Genomic DNA, 19,748 nt, shown 5'->3' with positions numbered 1-19,748 from the left:
ATCACTGGTTACTATACAGAGATGTTTTACAGCTTATACACTGCAGTCAGGGGAATATAATACAAAAATATGGTGGAAAGAGCATGAAAAGGCAAAATATGCTGGAAGGGTTCATTGTGCTAGTGAGTGGTCCTGATTGCTTTAGCAGAGTATACTGTATGTGTGTCTGTGTCTGTGTGTCTCTGTGTGAGAGTTCTTCTATGGCTTTATGGGTCCTATGCCACTACAGAGAACAATAGCTGTTCTGCAAGATCAATATTCTGATATTCTACAATACTGACATAATAAGGTTTCTGAAAAATACATTACATTTACAGTGTACACACATCAGCATGCACACAAGTAAGGACCGTGGGCCAGATATGAATGCGAGCAGACTCACAGATAAAATTACAAGCCCAGTGTAGCTAACTTTTTGTACTCACAGATGGCACCTCCACAAGGCTTTGGGCAAAAATGTTTTCCAAATTTAAGCCGTAAGCACTGTACTCCAAGAGATTATAATCAGATTGGGAAAAATAACTTAATAAATAAATAAGATAAATGAGAAATGATCCCATTCTGTTCTAGGATTCTCTGCAGATCTCATGACTTTCCTCTTTCTGACAAAAGTTCATTTTATATTCACCGTGGTTTGTGGGTACATCAAACACAAAGACAACAAAATTATGTTACGTGGCAAGAGGAACAGTCACGGTCACATGGGGATCCTCACCTGAAAGGCATCCACTCTGCCAAAATATTTGCTTAGCATCACAAAACTGCAGCTTCAAAAACTGATTTGAATAAACATCTCTGACAAAATATTCAGCGCTTTACCAAAGAGTTGCAAAGAGTTAGACAGGAAGAACAATGCCACTCAAGTCTCTAATAAACGTGCAGTCAGAGCCAGCAGCTGGTTAACACAGCTTAACATAAAGACAGGAGGAAACAGCTAGCCTGGCTGAGTCCAAAGGTAAGAAAAATCAGCGTGTCAAAAGCTCACTGATTAGCACATTATATCTCATTTCTGCACAAATCCATACAAAAACCTTAAGTGTCAACAACAATTAATCACTTATGGTGGACGTAGCCCAGACTATTTCCTGGCTTGAACCAATAATTTCCTGGCAACTAGCCAGGCAACTTTTCATTTTAGGCTTTCAGGTTTCCAGTCTTTATGCTAAGCTAAGCTAACCTGCTCCAGCTACATATTTGTCAGTAGAGATGTATAAAGTACTGGAGTAAAGGAGTGGAGTAGAAGTACAAGTGCTATATCAAAAAACTGACTTGAGTAGAAGTTGAAGTGTTCTTTAAACACCATACTTAAGTAAAAGTACTAAAGTATTCAAAATGTTTTGTACTTAAGTATTGCAAGTAGAAGTATGTAAAAAATTGCTACTCAAGTACTGAAAGTAAAAGTACAAGTAAAAGTACAAGTACAAGTACTGTTGTTTATATTATTTCAAATATTTATTAAGGCACAACTTCTAATGTTACAGTGTTACAATGTTCATGGTAGAGTTCTGTGATTTCCCATGGTCTGTGAATGCGTCTGAATGAATGCGAGAGCGAGGGGGGCGGGGGAGCAGGTGAGAGAGCGCACCTGGGTGAGTCAGGTGTATGACGTACGGTGCACGAGCGAGGTTGATGTGTGAGACCGGGACTGTTATGTTGGTTTTTTGGCCTGGTTACGGCCGACAGTCACCGAGTCCTGTAACCAAAGCGTTCAGCAATAAATGCAGGTTTGTTCAATATCGCCTCGTCATTCATCACGTGTCCGGCTGGACGCTACAATAGCAACGAGTAACGATTCAGCACATGAAAAATGTATCGGAGTAAAAGTATTAAATTCATCAAAAATATGTAGTGCAGTAAAAGTGGAAGTTGGGGAAAAAAATAATACTTCAAAAAAGTACAGATACTGCATTTTAGTACTTAAGTACTGTACTTAAGTAGTTCCACTTCGTTACTATACATCTCTGTTTGTCAGTGGTATCAATCTTTTCATCTAACTCTCGGCAAGAGAGCAAACAACATTTCCCAAAATGTCATGAGACAAGAGACACAGCGATGTTTCCTTGTATGTCATCAGGTGATCAATAGGCCAAACTGTGTCCTTTGTGGTATGTCTGATAGGCCTTTAAGAGAATCTTGTAACTTTCATGTATCACTGACTTTTTAATGGGTTTCACCAGCTCTCATACGTACACACAAAAACTTCAAGTGACCTTTGCTTCCCCTGCCATGAAATCTGTCCATCCATTTTAAGCATGACAAAGAGCTCAGATAAAGCATCTGACAATACACACAGTGTTGGCAGAGCTCTTTGTCATAGCCGACTGAGGAGAGGCAGATTTGGAGTGCGAGTGATGCAAACTCTGTTGGCTGACACAACACTCCCCTCCTGAACAGATGAAGGTAGAGACATTTAGGAGTCACGTTTAACTCAACAAGACACATTTAGCCAAAAACATTTAAATATCATAACATTCTGTTGATTGCAATTAGGAAAACATACAGCATTTCACCATCTTTATCATTTGGTGATTATACAGGAAGACGACCCCTGGTTCTTTCAGTGGCGCAGAGATCCCCTCCACAAGGCCTCTGGGGGTGATGGGAGTTTAATATAAGGCTGACAGGCCTAACAAGGGTGAGGTCACCCCAGCTCTAATAACTCAGCGAGGAAATACACTGTCTGTCTCCACCACTCTGAGAGGGGAGACCTGACAGTTCAGTTAACACACTGGTAAATTTAGTGGAGGGTACTGGCTCTGGGTTATCTGGTTTCAAGCACACACGCACATGCTCATGCACAGACACATAGAAACACAGCCAGACACATGGACGCTACTTTTGTGATGCTTGTTTTTTTTCGCTTGAATAGGGAGAGGGCTGTATGCATGAGAATGCAGTTGTTGCACAAACACAACTTTCTCCCTTGCACACGTTCACTCACGTGTAGCTGCAGTAAGACATACAGTATGCAGTCTGCAAAACAACAGCAGCATATCATTTAACTTTGCTGCTGTGTCAGCTCTATATTTCAGCCTCTCACACGTGTACGTACAGTAGGCCTATTTTGCAAAATAAGGCAAGTCCAGTAATAGTTAAAACATAAGAGCCGTTTTTCACTCAACACTCTTTGGATCAGAGCAGCAGTTGTAACTGATATATCTGCTGCTGACATGTGTTTTCTACAACACATGTTCATCTATCAGTAACACATGTTGAATAATATAAACACAATGCATTTTAAAAGTGGCTATTGCCAGGGGAGGTTTTGCTTAAATAATTCTATTTTATAAACTGATACAGTGCTTTATGTCTTTGTTGCATGAGCACTTAACAAAAGCTGGCATGGGGATTTGCTCATTACTCAGCAATATGCCATATGGATGTGATGTAGCTCTTCTGTTTTAAAATACTTAATAGGACTCTTCAAGCAGTGATACCCATAAATGTCACTATCAACAATAAGTGTGTCTTAAATCAATCCTTTAGCATTGTTCACCCCAACAAAAGCATAGCTGTAATAAAATAATATGACTGCTTACTTGAGGAAGCGGCTGAGGTACTGGCGGCTGCAAGCAGACCAGGAGAAGACTCCATTGTGGCCGGCCAATGTGGGTGACATGATGTTGCCCTCTGACTTCTTACAAACGTTCCCTTCACCATCATGGACCATTCCAAAACTGGGGAATAAAAAAAGAGCCATGCAAATGTGTTTGTAGCAAGAGAGAGTAAACAGAAACCACAACATTGCAGTACTATGGATACCAACCATCATCAGCTTATGAACATTTGGAGACATGGAGATTTAAAAAAAAGGCTTGAAAACATCCTTCTGCTGTCTATTGTTAAATGTCACATCTAAAATTTCTGTTAGAAGAATGCAGCATTTGTTATTCTTCTTCTGGATCACTTATCATGGCAGCTACTAAACACATCATACATTTTCAACAGGCACATCCTTTTTTTAGGGCATTTTATGCATTTAATAGGTAGCCAACAGTACAGAGATGACAGCAAATTAGATATTGGGGGAAGACATGCAACAAAGGCCCCTGGCCAGGCATGAACTGGGGATGTTGTGGTTCATGGCCGACGCCTTAAGTCAGCCACCAGACAAGTTAGCCACCAGACAATTTTCAGCACTTTGTTTTTTTGTCATCATATGTTCCTGGGAGGGATGGAAACCCTTACTTGTGTCCAGATTCATGGGCGATAGTGAATGCCAGACCCAAGCCTGTGTCCTCATTAATGGTACAGCTCCGGTACTTGCTGCACATTCCACTGATTGGAGCAAAACCTGCAAAAGAATTGATACAGGTTTTCATATCACAGTTAAATTATTCATTCATCACTTGTAACTCCAAAACAAACTGCAATTACCTGATTACGATGACTACTAGCTTGACAGTAGTCATTTACTCATACTTAAGAAAGATTGGGCTTTTTACCTTGTAGTGCATTATCAGTACAAAGCTAAGAGGATTTTCTCTGATGGAAAGCAGAAAACTCTCCCTAGTCTGAGCATGTTGTGGACTGCGTGCATAAGAAACCTAACACACCATATCTGGGTTAAACCCCGTCCATATGTTAAAATATGGGATTCTGTGGGAACATTCCCAGATCCCCCTGCTACCTTTCACTTCACTTTAAAACATTCTTCCACTTCGTTCTCATATCTCTCATTCTCTATTAAAGTCCATTTTACTATTCAGCTCTCTCCTACTCTCTCTCTTTCTCTCACACACACACACCATCCCTGGCTCTGAATCAAAACAGATAATACCCACAGGGACTTCTCTTAATGTTTTTGTCTCAGTGTCTCAGGGAGAATTTAGCCTTGTGTTTTGTTATTTTATGGCTCTAAGTCATTCGCCCATAGAGTGCAAAAAACCCCTGAAGTAATGTTCTCATGTATATAACTAATGTGAATAATGATATTAAATGTAAGCTTGACTGTGAGAACTGCCATTTTGTTCCTTTTTCGTGTCAAAGAGATAGATCATTGATATTATACACTGCTTTGGCAATATGTAAGAAAACATTGAGGGGCAGGGCTGTAACTGTAATGCAAATAAACTGTGTTATACTGACTGGTAGCACTAATGGTAATTATGCCTTGCACTATTGGGAATAAGTCAGAACTAACTCTTTTTTGACTGCACACAGTCACACACACCTTTGAACCTTGGGCTTTCATAGCAGCGATTAGGGCTAATGCTAGCCTCAACACTTTGAAGTCACAACTTCAGTCTGGGGTTTGAAGATAGTGTGTGTTTGTTCTTACACATGTGTTTGAGTGTGTGCCGCTATGTGTTTCGCTGGGACACACAACGGAAGTTTTTTCTCACAGTGCAGAAGACAACAATGCATTGGCATGGTCATTACCACAAACAAGCTGTTCTTAGTTGGTGTACGCTCATGATGACTAAGTTTGTGTGTGAGCATAGCTTTATCTGTATTTTTTTAAATGTTCTGTGATTTAAGTGAAAACATAACGAGCATTATCATTTTCTGAACCTACAGCTAATATTCTTCTGAGAATATATGTGTTCTTTTCTATAGATCTATATGCTATGCACAGCTATACATACATTTTGCTATTCCATCTCATTACAATCATGATTTTTCTTTTTATCTGTTAAACCTTCATATTTTCCAAATAACTATGTACAGTGTGCAATACTGTGGGGCTGAAAAAGAGCTGAAAGCTGCAGACCTTTCAACACCTGGTTTGGCTGACGTTACCCTCAGTCATACCGTGTGACAGAGGACAATGACACCTTCCCAGAGGTAGACAGACAAAAGGAAAGACGTACACATTTGTACTATGAGCAGGAAGGAAACATGACAGCAATCCTGAAATTTCAAAATGAGAACTTCTCTCACTTTCTCATTCGTCATTATTTTAACATTTACGTCATTATTTCCTTTTGTCCTTTCAGGCATTTTATAACTGAATCTACATCTTAATGTTGAAGATGTACCAAGAGTGTCACAGGGTTCATTCTTCCAAGAGCAGATGTCAAGTCCTGTGAGGAGGATGGCGTGGTCATGGTGTCGGCCCTCTCTGCCTCCCAGGGTTGACTGCCAGTGGCAAAAGCTGTTCAGTGTGTGGTCTGCATGGTGGCTGATCACCAAACCATCCTGTGAGATAAAGCAGATACAAGTTGGCAGAAAGAGAGAGCTTATTGTCTTTGAAGAAGGAAGCTGTAAGTAGTTTGTGTGTTCTATGGATTTAAATGAGAACAGTGACGTTGCCTTCCCCATTGCCTCTACTTAGATACAAATCCATGAAACCACCCCCTCATGAAAACAGGCAATGCTATTACATGTGTTACTATCTTTTGATTGGCAGATCATTGCCTGGTCTTTATAATCAATTGCCAAGATCTTTAAATACATGTATGTTCAAGGCAGCATGAGAGGGACATTGTTAATATAAGTGTTGCTGCTGGAAAGACAAATGTTTGGGACATTTTTGTCATTTTTGGCATTCCTCACACTGAGGATAATTGCCTTTTAAGGAAGATTGAAATCTATTAACATCACAGGTGGATGGAAACCAGAATCCTTTCTCCATGGCCTGCTTGACTCTTTCTCTCTGACAGTACCCCACCTGTTTCTTTCTGCTTCTGCCCCCCTCTCTCTCTCTCTCTCTTTTACTCAAGCTGTCCTTCAATCTCCTTCGCTCTGCAAGAATTTCCCTCCTAAATCTGGCAGAGATCCAAGGAAATGTATACCCTATAATTAAGCACTGTAAAAGTCCTTAGTACTTAGGGCAACCCCGGGAAAATCTCTGAGAGACCGAAGAGATTTAGACCTTCAGGCATGAAAACAAATAAACAAACAAATGATCTGTGTTTCAGCGTTTTTTGCGTTTTACAATTTTCTTCTTGTCTGAAACTCGATGATGTTTATAATCCCATAACCCATTTTAAAATGCAGCCATCAATCTCTGTGTGTGCTGTTTGAGAAGGCAGATTTCTGATAATGCTTACAGGCTTTGAGATGCTCACCTGCTCTTCATCCAGAAGCACGAGGCCCACTATCACTATGTTGATGTTCCCTCCTATCGTGCCGTCTTTGAAGAGACTGGAGACCTAGAAGGCACACAAAGAAATGTTGAAGAGTTGAAAGAGTTATTGGTCACTGTAATTTTCTCTTCCTAAAGTTCAACTGAAGCTCATATGAGACTTAAGCACTGTCTTTTAAGATGGTATCTTTAAAGTCTTTTTGTTGCTTTAGATGGCTTGATTGAATCAAGTGTCATTTGAAGTGTCTTCATACATGCAGGATCAATCATTAAGTATTCAAAGTCAGAATACACTACCTCTATCCAAAGCATCTGGACTGACACAACCATAGTCCCAACAAAATCAACATGTTTCTTACTGTGTCAAAAAAGATCCCCTTTACAATTTTACAGCTAATCACTGTTTACCACCAGTGACTTCTTTCATTTATCACTTCAGATTCAAATATAAATTATGAGATCATTATGGATATTTTCATCTATATGGATCAAGCTTACTAGGACTACATTATGTTTTTTTACAGTGATATGTTCTATAAATGCTTGCACCATGTAGACACGTACAATAGAGAGGTCTGTGTCAAACGTATGAGACAACACACCTTGACATTCCTAGTAACACACAACCTTCTTTTGATGGTATCGGTGAGGTATGACAGCCACTACTGCTGTTTCCAATTCAGCTTTTTGTACTTGCAGGGATATCTGACCATCAATCACAACAGTTTGGGCTTTGAAAGTGGACTCCTGATCTTTTGCTCTTGTTCGCGCTCTGTCTTTTTCTTTGGCCCTACGAATACCTCAGGTGCCACTCACTAACTCACCCCCCCCTTTCAGCAACGCTCTCATTCGTTCCTTATGTTCCTGATGTTTGGTCTTCCTCTGCGCTGACTCATGAGAAGACACATGGCTATGGTTTGTTACCAAATTTGAGCAAAATTGAGGTCAAAGAGGCAATCAAAACCATTTACTTTAACTAAGATCTCTTGGAACACCAGTGTCTGACAGAGTTTCAGATTTGCACAATTCAACAGATACAGTGAATCACTGTGTTTTCACTCCCTCATAAAAGAAACAATCACCAGTTTCCATAGAGCCTCAGTGTTTTGCTGTACATAACGTACAGAGTGTTTTTTTAAATCAGTAATTACAAAACTCTTGAAGTCTTTCCACTCTGCCGCCAAGAAAACATAAATCTACGCAAATTCTGGAACGGTATATCACATTTAATTTTCAACAAATATTAAATAACCTCTTCAAGACCCATGAGAGCTGGCAGGTGGGGTAGGGGGATGGGTGTTTTCTATGAAACTCCATACTGTATTTAGGTGACTCCTCTGAGGCGGGCTGTGACTGGTCCAACTTGGTTTCTACTAAAGCGGACTATGTTTTCAAAATAGACAGATTATCTTTAGATTTGTCAGTCAGTCATTAAGTAGCAAAAAGAGCGTGACGGAATTTGCTTGCAGATCAGCTGAGCTCACCCAGATAGGCTCATGTTCATGTTTTCAGATGTGCTCTGTCTGATAAGTGAGAATGGAAGACAGGAGTGTAGAGTCACTATGCCCCAAGCTTCAAATGGATTTATTTATGGTGATTTATGTATGGCTTCCAAATCAGTCTCTGCTGATGTTTGCCTTTTAGATGCTGTAAAATGACAAAACACATAAAAGTTTTGGCTAAGGCTTTGGCGAGTGTGTGACATGCCAAAACCACAGCTAATTAAAATCAGGCTTTGTTGCAGTGTTGTTAAATCCACTTGTAAAGATTTATTTTCATCTTAATGCATTGCAAGGCTCACCTTTCTTTTTTCAAGCTGACATGGTGCAACCAATAGAAAAACCTAATCCTACATCAAATGTGTTATTTAGACAAGAGCTGTGCTTGCATGTCCACTATCTTATTGCTATCTTTGTCTTGCTAATTAGCATTAAACACAAAGTACTGCTCAGGATGATTTCATGTTTAAAAAATGTTGAAAAAAATCTGGTGCTGGTGGTGATGATGGTGCTCGATGAAAAGTTGGGGAAACATCCAAGTGTCTGCAATTGATCTGGGGGCTATTGGATTGATTGCCATTTCATGCCAATCAATCCAATAGCCATTGAGATATTTCATGATAAATAACTTCACTTGGTGCTACAAGAAACTGATCACTAATCACTTGGATACATAATCTCAGACTGGAATCAAAGTCTACAAAATTTGGTGCTAGTCCATCTCGAGTATCGTGTAAACAAATTTACAGCATTGGTGAAAAATTCTTGAGATATTACAGTACAGTGTACCAGAGTGTCAGATCAAACGACAGACTAACATTACAGGCTGCTAGCATGGCTAACAAGCTGGTTTAAACAAACAGTAAAACATAACACCTCCAATAAAATCTATAAACTTCTATTTATAATTTTATTTGAGCTACTATGATGGCTACAGTTATACTTAATTAGGATTCCCTTACCATATTAAGCACAGTGAGAACATAAGTGGTAATGTTCTCATGGCCGTGGTTATCCATCATCTTCCTGTCCACCACCACCAGCATCTCCACGTTGAGCTTCTGATTGCCCTGGTTCTTCGTTAACACAGCTCTTTTATTCCTGGGTATGAACTTATATTCATCTGGAAGGATGAAGACATCTCCTTCTGGAGGTTTGGGCATGTCTGAATAAAATGAAAATTGACAGACTGATTAACTGTTTCGAAAAAACAATGTGGCAACTACAGAAAAACGGAATAAAGTTTAATAAAGCACAATGTCGCTACAGAGTCAACATGGTTTGGTTGTACATTATAGTGGGTTAAGAGTGATGAATGAAAAAACAATAGTGCATATGATGTCAATTTAATAGCAGTTGTTACGTCCTTTACAAATATACAACCTTTCCTTCCCACAGCTGATTATATGTTGCACAATATTTGAAATGAACCTATAGCCACTAGCCTTTGCCTGCCACTGTTAACCAGTGGTTCTGGCAATAAGTTGACAACCATTCTGGATGATTAACTATATTCTTACTTTCATGACCTGATGTCATGGATAAACTGCAAACCAAGCTTTTTCTTTTCTGTTGTTGACTCTGGCAGTCTCACTGTTATGCTACCATTAAGTAAAGTGTGAAACCGCAGTATGTGGTTGTACATTAGCAGCAGCTATAGCAGGTCACATTTTCTCTATATGCAACATGAAATCTTTAACATGCTATAGGAATTCTGTTGTCAGTGTAGTCATGAAAGAAACAGGGATATTTTCATATTCTGTAGACATAACACATTGTTAAATAACGATGGACCAGAGGCCATTTCTTGATTCTTTACAAGAAATAAAAACAATGTATTCACCTCTCTGTTTTAATCCACTGTGCGAACTTTGTTAATAAAGGTAATTTTGAATGGTGCCAAAAATTCTGTCAATGTGTCATGGATAAGATAAACTTTTTTTCCTTAAGGGGAAGCTGTTTTCAAAAAAATGATGATGTAAATTGCAATGAATTCTCAAATCAAGCTTATTATGAAAACCTATCAGCGCTTTGTTAAGTAAACATGTGACTCAGACAAACACAGACTCAAACTTAACATCAAATGCCCAGCTCTGCCCTGTTTTTAATTCTCCTTTTGAAGCAGGATCGCTTTCCTTGAAAACATCTCACATCAGTCTTCACGTCTACGCTATAACATAAGGTCAATAGTACACGTAAATCAAAGCAAAGCGCAGCCTAAAACTATTTTAGCTCATGTCACTATCACCTCAAATCTTCACTTTCATGTTTTCAGGTTATCACAGCATTCACCCATCACTGCCTGGCTGCAATAAACTATAAAGGCATGGAAGTTTGCTTATATAGGCAGACAGCAGGTGAGCAACTAAAGTGCCTTTTTGACTAAAACATGGCACAGGTGTTCAGTGATGTCATCCTATTGGAATGTAAACATCAGTGTGTTTTCACAAGGGACAGACAGCTGGGGTTCTGCAGGGTAATGGTGGTGGTACCAGTCCAATCCCCGCCTGCTCTCTTTTATATGACCTCTGTGACACGAACAATGTTAACTGATCTCGTGGTAATTTCATGTGAGCAAACATTTGTGAGAGTGTAAAGTGAATATTAAACATTCCCCTTAACCTTTTTAAGGTTATGTCATTAATGTCACCAAAAATGTCAACATTAATTGAGATAATATTGTTCAGCGGAAACACTCGTCATCATGTGAAATACAAATCGAAACCTCCTCTGGAGGCCTCCAACCCTCAGGATCATTTCCCAAGGAAATTTACCAAACATGTCGATTTGTTAATGTGTTCAAAGGTCACAACATCATCTCTGTTAAAAATTTACTCAAAAGTGAAGTCAGTGCTAAAAAAACAGCATGTTTGGATTCATAATCCACCATGTTGTTAAATCTAAAAAAGTACACATCTTGTTTCATGTGTTGTTCTGACTACATGGATAGTATGAGTATCTTGCAGCACTTTTATGATAATACTAGCATTCATTGCAATAAAATTAATATGGGAACATACTAATGGTGGTGTCTCTGTCACCAACCAGCCACAGCCCTGGAGGCGTTAACCGGAAATATCAACAAATAGAATTATTTTTAAGTGGTGTGATAATTCCTCTAAATGTCACTTCATGTTTCTGAGTTCGAACCACTAATTTAGTTAGATATGGAAATTTAAGATTATTATGACAGTGCCTGAAATGTCCAATGAGAGCCGTATGTCTAGGTGGGAACATTCTTATTTAAGTGTCAGAAGTTAACCATTTTTATTGAAGGGATTGAAAAAGGTAATGAGATTTTTCAGAACAAAATATGTTAAATAATCTAATTTTAGGAGTTAAAGTAAAAAAAAAAAATCCCTTAGGTGGAAGAATAGGTGAGTAAAATGAACCTCATGATGAAATATTCTTGTGTTGTTGAAGTATTTAAACAAGTCATGCAGTGTTTTTCTCTCCATGCCTTGAGTTGAGTGCATACTGTAATTTGTAGTGCCACTCTGTCTTACTGTTTACTTCATACATGCATGGCAAGCAGTTGCAGGAATGTTAAATACATCTCACCATGAAGAGGTTGTATATGTAAGTGTGGCATGCAACATGTGGATTAGAAGGAGAAATTGCCCTTACATACATTTCTTCCGTCTCCCGCAGAAATGTTGCCTCTGCTTCTCGCCACGTCTGTAGTCGACATTGTCATGGCGATGGCTGCTGTCATGATGCTCCATCTGGTCACCGTGACTGTTATTGTTATCATTGCCATGGGGATGACCATGGATGTCACCTTGCTCTTTTTGCTGGCCCCTGTGTTGATCTTCATTAACTGTGTTGTAGGTGGAGTCTGTCTGTGAATTTGTGGATCTCTTGGTAACAAAGTGTCCGTGTGATTTGTGATGAGTTGAATTTGTGGATCTCTTCTGAAGTACCCGAGGCTCTGTCTGGGTGCCCCTCTCGCTCTTGTAGAGGATGTGTGGCTGATGACTGGAGGGTGCTGTGAAGTTCTCTCTCTGAGCAAGGCTGCGGGACACTGGTCTCAGGAAGTAGTCTGCATCCTTTGTTCTGATTAAACCTGACTAGAGGCAAAACAGATCCATTACCTTTACAGCAGTATGTCTTCAGACCCCCTCCCAAAACATACATACATTAATTTTCAGTGGAAAAATATACTATATTTTGCATGAATTTGTTATTGTACAACTTATTTTATATAGCTACACTTAGACATTGTTGATGTCCATAACCTTAAAAAGTGGCTTAAAGGATTGCAGTCATATATTACAAACACTAACCTTTTCCAGCTAGTCACTTAGCTTCCCAATCTGTCTCTGTCAGCAATTAGTCAAAATTTGACTCTTGGGTCACCGCGAACCTGACCCTCCCCAAACCTCTGTGCAGCTCAATTACTGGCCGTGTTTCTTCATGTTTAACATCTGTTTTTCTGTTCAGGGTCAGATGTTATCTCAGGAAAATTTAAATAAGTCTCTAAATAAGAAAAGCTTCAAACAAAAGGTCCAGTGTGAGGATGAAAGGAGGTGGCATCTCTTTTGGAAACAATGTATCACACTCAAGGTTTATAAGGTTTAGTTATTTCTTAATTTAATATTCATTGGAAACTTAGCAAACAAAAGCTCCTAAAGTATTATCTGAATATAATGTGTCACAAAATGTTCTTCTTTCTCACTCTTTGAAACTGCTGTTATTCTGGGGCCTCAAGTACCAATGCTGTATGCCTTCGATTTTAGGGGATAAGTTATGAAAAGGCCCGTTATGAATTTTTTAAAGGTTCAGGATAGTCAGTTGACCTTATTCTCTTTCTATCTCAGGCTGTCTCCGTCTCTTTTCCCAAAGAGACAAAGACATTTTCAGTTTTATTATTCCATTTTCAATAAACTTCTATCAACACAGCCGATTCAGACAAGAGATTACTCTCTTTTGCTCTCTGCCTCTCTCTTTGTCTCTCTCAGTCTCCCCAAACACGCACCACATCTGTGTTGACAGTCAGTTGGCACGAAGTGTTTGGACTGTAACTCTTCTTGGCAGAAACAGCGATTTCCCTAAAATACGTTTAATTGACTGAAGTTTTTTTTTTTTTTTGCGAGTGGAGTGTGAGGTCTTTTGTCACCGCAGCCAAGTCGCTGGCTGACAGAAACAGACTGACACAGTGGCAGTGCTGAGGTTGTGGCTCGCCCATGGTGAGCGTCTACGTCTCAGCACAGTACAAGGTGGATGTAGGTGTGTTTGTAGGACAAAAGAAGGAGAGATGATGTTACAAGGGAAACTGTATGATATGAATGTCTGACTTTGTGAAGTGTCCAGATTCGTGCATACCTGTGTGTGCATTCACATGTCCCTTGTCTCTCTTGCACAATTAGTTTGATGTTATAATGATCTCTGCTGCTGAATTTCCCCATTTCATCATCACTTACTAACCCAAGCCTCTACCTCCGCCAGTCTGTTGACCACAGATCAGGAAACCAGTGGAACAGAGTCCTTGGAAAATGCTGTAACTGTATTAAGCACTGATTTTAAAATGATGAACTCTGAGAATACAAGCCAACACAGATGTGTAAGCTTTGACCGCAATGACTGTACAGTTTACAGCTTTCATCACGTAGTGTAGCAAAAGAAAGTTATCATGCATTTATGTTGCATTTGTGAATTATTGGTTTGACAGCAGCCAAACTGACTTAATCCCTCAGATTTTATAAAAAAAAACAAAACACAGATGCTCAAGCTTTGCATAATCTAACCTCAGAAAGAGAACAAAAACGTATAAATGCAGTTGTATGACTCCTGAAATGTAAAGATTTTGTAGCAACTTATTGTGTACTGGAAACTCCTGTGGAGAACTCTACCAAATCCTATTGTTAACTTTTATGCCCTTACCACAAGCCAGTGGAGAGTGGTTGTTGTCTACAGGTGTTTCTGCGTCAGATAATGATCATTTTGCACTGTAAGGTAACTGGTGTTTGACAGACAAAAGATAACCACAAACAGCAACGCAGAAACATATCTGGAGACATATTTACAAGCAGAAAAACCCTTTTGACCCCATACTTATGGAAATGATTACAATCTTTTTGACCCATTTAAAAAACAACCAACCATAAAAAGACAGAAAGAAACACAAAACCAAACAATAGATGCTTCATAATTAAGTCCCCAAGTCTCAGACAGTGACACATGTTTTGCTACATCGGCAACTCACAAGCACTGTCATTTCTATTCTTTGTATTCAAACCCTCCAGAAACACAGCTGTGCTTTTCCTCACTATTCATCACCATTCATGATAATGCTGCACTGATTAATGGTTGAAGCTGTTATACACTCCAGTTTGGGGAATAAGAAATAAGAGGGTGGAGGATCGATTATTGAGAAAAAAGAAAGAGAGACGAGAGGTTTGCTAATGCATTACCACCTTCCTCTCTACCGTAGCTTGCCTGCCAATGGTCAAGAAACAAACTGGGAACCCCAGCCAGGATGTCTGTTACAATCACATGTGACAACCGGTGCGTGATCCTGTCATCCACACTGCAACCACCCCGGCGCTGCGTAATCACAGGCGATTGTCATAATTTGGTTCCAAGTCACGGTGAGGCCTCGGACCTGAACTGCTCTGCTTTAAACCTTGAAAATATCTCATGCCAAGTACTTATTCTATATGAGCATTGGGGCATTAGTGTGGATCTAATGTAGCTCTCTGATGCTGTTAACAAAGAGGTTTCTGGTGATTTTTATCTTGACCCTAACAATAAAGTTGAGGTTTTTGGAGGAGTGGAATAAAAGGAAATTTGCTTTTTATGTTCTTTTTGTCATCGGGGCTTATTTTTGGTCAGCTCATTCCAATGTCAGTAAAAAGAGATGGGACAGATAAAAAAGCGGAAACCCATGATGGAAAGATACAATCATAAGACTTACACCTGCAGCCTGGACTATTTAGTTAGGAGTTGTTATGGAAACTGTCATGTTCAGATATATATTAAAGAGTAGACTGGAGTTGACAGGTTCATCTGGCATCAGGTCTGGTCTTAAGAAAAATGGTGTATTTACTGCAATAATATGCACAGCTTATTTTAAACCACATACTGCTGACTCTAACTCATGTTGTAAGAAATTTCCAAACATGGCTTTGCTTTCACTGTTGTTTATATGTGCATATGACAGCGCAGTATGCATATACGTATGCATGCATACACCATCATGCAAGGGTAGTTAAAAAAAAAAAGGTGCAACCTTAGCCAAGGCCTGTTTAACAATTCCACTTGAGGCATGTCAACAAGTATGAATGTCATGATAGCTATGGGTACATTTGATGGTGACAATGTTTACTCTCTGCCACTTCTGACTTACTCCTTTCAGCACCACATACATATGTTACATTCTACTTTTTCTATATTCAGTCTGATCAGTCTTCTCAACATTGGTGCTGAGGTTTTTGGGGTTTTGCTGTCATCATGCCCGGCACAAAGTAGATTCACTGGCTTTATTATACAGTTTGTCAAAATGTATTGTGTGGTATGTTCCACAATTATTCTCAAATAGGGTTCTGGAGATCTTCAGGCATCCTTGATGAAGTTCCAGTTTCAGGGTCCCTCAGTAAAATAAGGGATTTATGATGATCACCATGTAAGATTATTTTCAACCGCATCGTGTCAGCTCTCTTTACATACCGTGCATACTGTACATAGAGATGTATGCAGTGAAATCCAAGTACATCACTGATTCCACTTGGCCTGCAGTATCACAACTGTCTATTTCTATATAACTTCTAATTTGTTTCAAACAGTCTTTTTCTTCTCAAAATTGATTAAACTTGCTGTCAAATTCGAGTTTTCATGACCTCATAATTTCTGTACCTTTCCGTGAGGCATTCACTTCAAAGCAGAGGGATTAGCAAGTGGTATGGCTTGTGTTTGTGGCTCCATCATAACAAGAAGCACGAGTCGCTCTCCACACGTCCTCTCGTTTCCTCTCATCTACGTCTGCTGTCACACTGACTGGATGGACTGTTTCTCCTCAAGACAGATCAATGCGCCTTATTGTTTAATGAATACTGTCTTTGTGTTTTTTGTCCTGTGCTTAAGATATTCAATCCAGATGCTGAAATTGTATTATTAAACTAGTGCTGGTAGGTTCTGTATTCTTCTAAAGCATGAAAATTCTTACATCCAGTGAGCAGAATAAGCTTTTATTTGAAAGCAGAACACAGACTAGAAGTTGTACAGAAAACCATATGTAATAGCAGTGTGTACAATGAATTCAAAATGTTCTTAAACATAACAACATGCATCCTCTTTGTCTTCCTAAGCCTAACAACCAACATACTACTCAGATAATCCTTTTATGATGTCTTTAGTCTGTAAACTCTGCGCAGTCTTTAAGCTAAAGCTTGACCTTATATAAAACAACATGCAATCGCGACTTCCTGTGTATGAGTGTATGCAAGCCACTATGTTAGGAGATTAGGTCAGCTGGTGCCTCTTCTAAATAGCTAAAGTCATCAGATTACACGCTGCGCTCTACGAGGTGCAAATAGCAGTCATAAAATGCTGAAACACTACTTGGGAGGGCGCAAACAGCTGGACTCTCTGGAGTCAGACACAGCCAGACAAGCAGTGACAGGAATGGGGGGTAGGTGGGTGGGGAGGAACGGTAGGAAAACGGAACTGAGGCGGGAAGCATTCAGCGCATTACAAGGTGCACCTGACTGTGTGCAGCATTTGCCGTGTTCTCCCCTTCCTTCGTTTTGTCTACTTCTTTAAGTTGCTCTCCCTAATCCAGACCAAGAGAGACCAAAACTTTACTGTTGTAGTTACTTAAATTTACTACTAGTTTTCTGGTACAAGGTTAAAAAAAAAGTGGGGTAAAGAAGAAGTTGCCACTACAAATCTATTCTTCAAAACATTGCAACTATGGGCTTAAAATTTCCAAACATTTATTTTGACAGAGCAAATGCTATAATAATTTTGAATAATTCTTTTACGGTGTTTGGTTCATGCAAACTGGTTCCACGATGGCTACATTTCTAGCAGTTGAAGACAGGGATTCAAACTTTGGCTCAATGTTGACAGGGCTTATTGGAAAACTGGAAGTGATACTCTGAAATTGCACTTCAGGATTAGACACCCTTTCTTAATCAATTAGCTATTTTACTTCAAGCTGTACCTTAGTCATCTATTGGCTAGATGTCTAGAATACATTACACAAAACTGGAGGTCTATCAATTTGGAAACAACAAACACTCCGAACTGACTTCCAGTCTCACACATGGTCATGACTCAATACCTAATCTACTTTGTGTGACTGAGAAAACCATGTGTGATGTTAGCAAATGACAAAACCAGTAATAATCCTTGAAAATAATTTCATTGATCGTGTATCTTTTGAAAACCTGCAAAGACCACACTGTCTGCTTTTCAAAGATTCATCACATCAATAGATCATCCCTCATATATTCTTGGAAATCCCAGAGGTGGGACAAATATGCAGCATTCTATTATTACTACTACTACAAGGCCTGAGGCAAGAAACACGCCCATCCTTTTACAAGAGGAAAGCACATGACCTCAAAGTGATTTGTAATGGGAGGACGTTAAGCATTTCCCTTTGGTACAAAGAAAAGGTGGGCATTAGAAATCTGATTTAGAAATTAGATTAGACAAACAGATACTGATGTATGTTCAGGGGTAATAAAGCCTTGAGATAATGTACATGAGGCGAAAATAGGCAGAAACATTGCAAGAAGTGTCCCTTTGTATTTACTAGTTTATAGAGTGATTGGTGGTTATAATATTTATAGAGGAAATTTTATTAAGACATTAAATAGAATCCACAAAAAGGTAAAACAATTTGACATTGAATGGCATTATAAAGCCTTTGGGAAAGGCATTTCAGTTTTATAGGATCCAGTTGTTACTGCATTCTATTACCCTCAAGTTAAACCACATACAGAAAAAGGTTCTGTGAGATACGTCACTGAAGCAAGCAGGTAACTGTTTCCAGTTTCTCTACAGACTAACTAGACTACAGCCATGCTAGCGGCTTTGTACTTAGCCACAACTCTTTTGAGCAAAATACTAATGTCAGCACACTAACATGCTCACAATGGCATAATGTAATGAAGTTAAGGAGGTATAATGTTGACCATGTTCACCATCTTAGTTGAGCATGTCAGCATGAATGTATTAGTCAAACCAAAGTATGGATATGTAGTGGGGAGCTGAGTATCTGTTTATATGAGTTTTATGAGACGGTACTGAATTTTTGCACGCAAGAAGTGCATGTAATTTTGTTGAAAACTGAAAATTGGGGAACGCATAGTGGCAGCGAGGCCTACTACAGGACACAACTGGACACACTGAAATCTCCAGTACATTGAGAGATTTTAGTCTGGATCAGTTGTGGATCGACAGACCGGCATGGCTGTCCCTAGAGCCGAGCCATACTGCTAGCATGACTTAAAAATCATCTTGTCACATAGGGAAAAAATAATGATTCATAGTGTCAGAGTGCAATGCCTGCATGGCACTCAATTCACCCCTCAAGTCCCTCACCCCCATAAAAGACTTAAGAGGATTACGCTGCAGCATATAAAGTCGACACAGAGAGGGACCTGCTTTATGATCTCCTCTTCCACATGTGAATCACTGTGCACATTCTCAAACCATTTGGCAGGTGAACACAGTCACTAGGACTGGCCTGCTTCTTCTATTCCACCAATTCTTGTTTGTAAGTATGAGGTTTTTATGACTGAACTCTCTATTGTCTTCAAAGCGGGGCTGACCATTATATGGGCTGCCAGAGGAGGGGAGTGCGTGGGCGAATTATACGTAAGCTTTACAGTGTAACACACTTACAAGAGAGGTTTCAGCACTTGAAAAGGTCAAGATCAGGTTGATAATTGTAAGCAAATAAAAGAACTCAATCAACAAGGAAAAGGGGCCATGGAGTGCTGCAGTTGGAGGCCAGGTGCTCTCGCTGATACAGCTATTGATCGGGATTCCTCTGGTCAATATTTACCTGCCTCCTGCCAAGCAGGTGCAAGGTCACTTATAAGCTCTCAGGTGGCCATGTGAACTTTGCTACCAAGTTTTGACCAGTCAGAGGCTGATAATCTGCAACATCTAGAGCACACAAAACATAGTATGTGTATACGTCACAAACAAACATCTTATATTCAGTATTTAGGTCACATTGTGAAAATGTTGGTAAAAATATGCAG

At 39.4% G+C, this 19,748-nt stretch overlaps 1 protein-coding gene across 1 annotated transcript in view; it reads right to left on the bottom strand.

Annotated features, from left to right (window-relative positions):
* adamts16 (ADAM metallopeptidase with thrombospondin type 1 motif, 16) overlaps positions 1–19,748 on the bottom strand; it is a 51,482-nt gene that overhangs the window by 25,244 nt on the left and 6,490 nt on the right. Inside the window, exons 4-9 of the mRNA XM_010757039.3 lie at positions 12,161–12,599; positions 9,492–9,694; positions 7,014–7,097; positions 5,982–6,141; positions 4,189–4,294; positions 3,540–3,677 (exon numbers count right to left, since the gene is read on the bottom strand). Coding sequence (XP_010755341.3) covers positions 3,540–3,677; positions 4,189–4,294; positions 5,982–6,141; positions 7,014–7,097; positions 9,492–9,694; positions 12,161–12,599 — 1,130 coding nt within the window. The remainder of the gene's footprint in view (positions 1–3,539; positions 3,678–4,188; positions 4,295–5,981; positions 6,142–7,013; positions 7,098–9,491; positions 9,695–12,160; positions 12,600–19,748) is intronic.

Source organism: Larimichthys crocea, chromosome XIII, assembly GCF_000972845.2.
Source record: "Larimichthys crocea isolate SSNF chromosome XIII, L_crocea_2.0, whole genome shotgun sequence".
NCBI lineage: Eukaryota > Metazoa > Chordata > Actinopteri > Sciaenidae > Larimichthys > Larimichthys crocea.
This window is presented reverse-complemented; position numbering and strand designations above follow the sequence as displayed.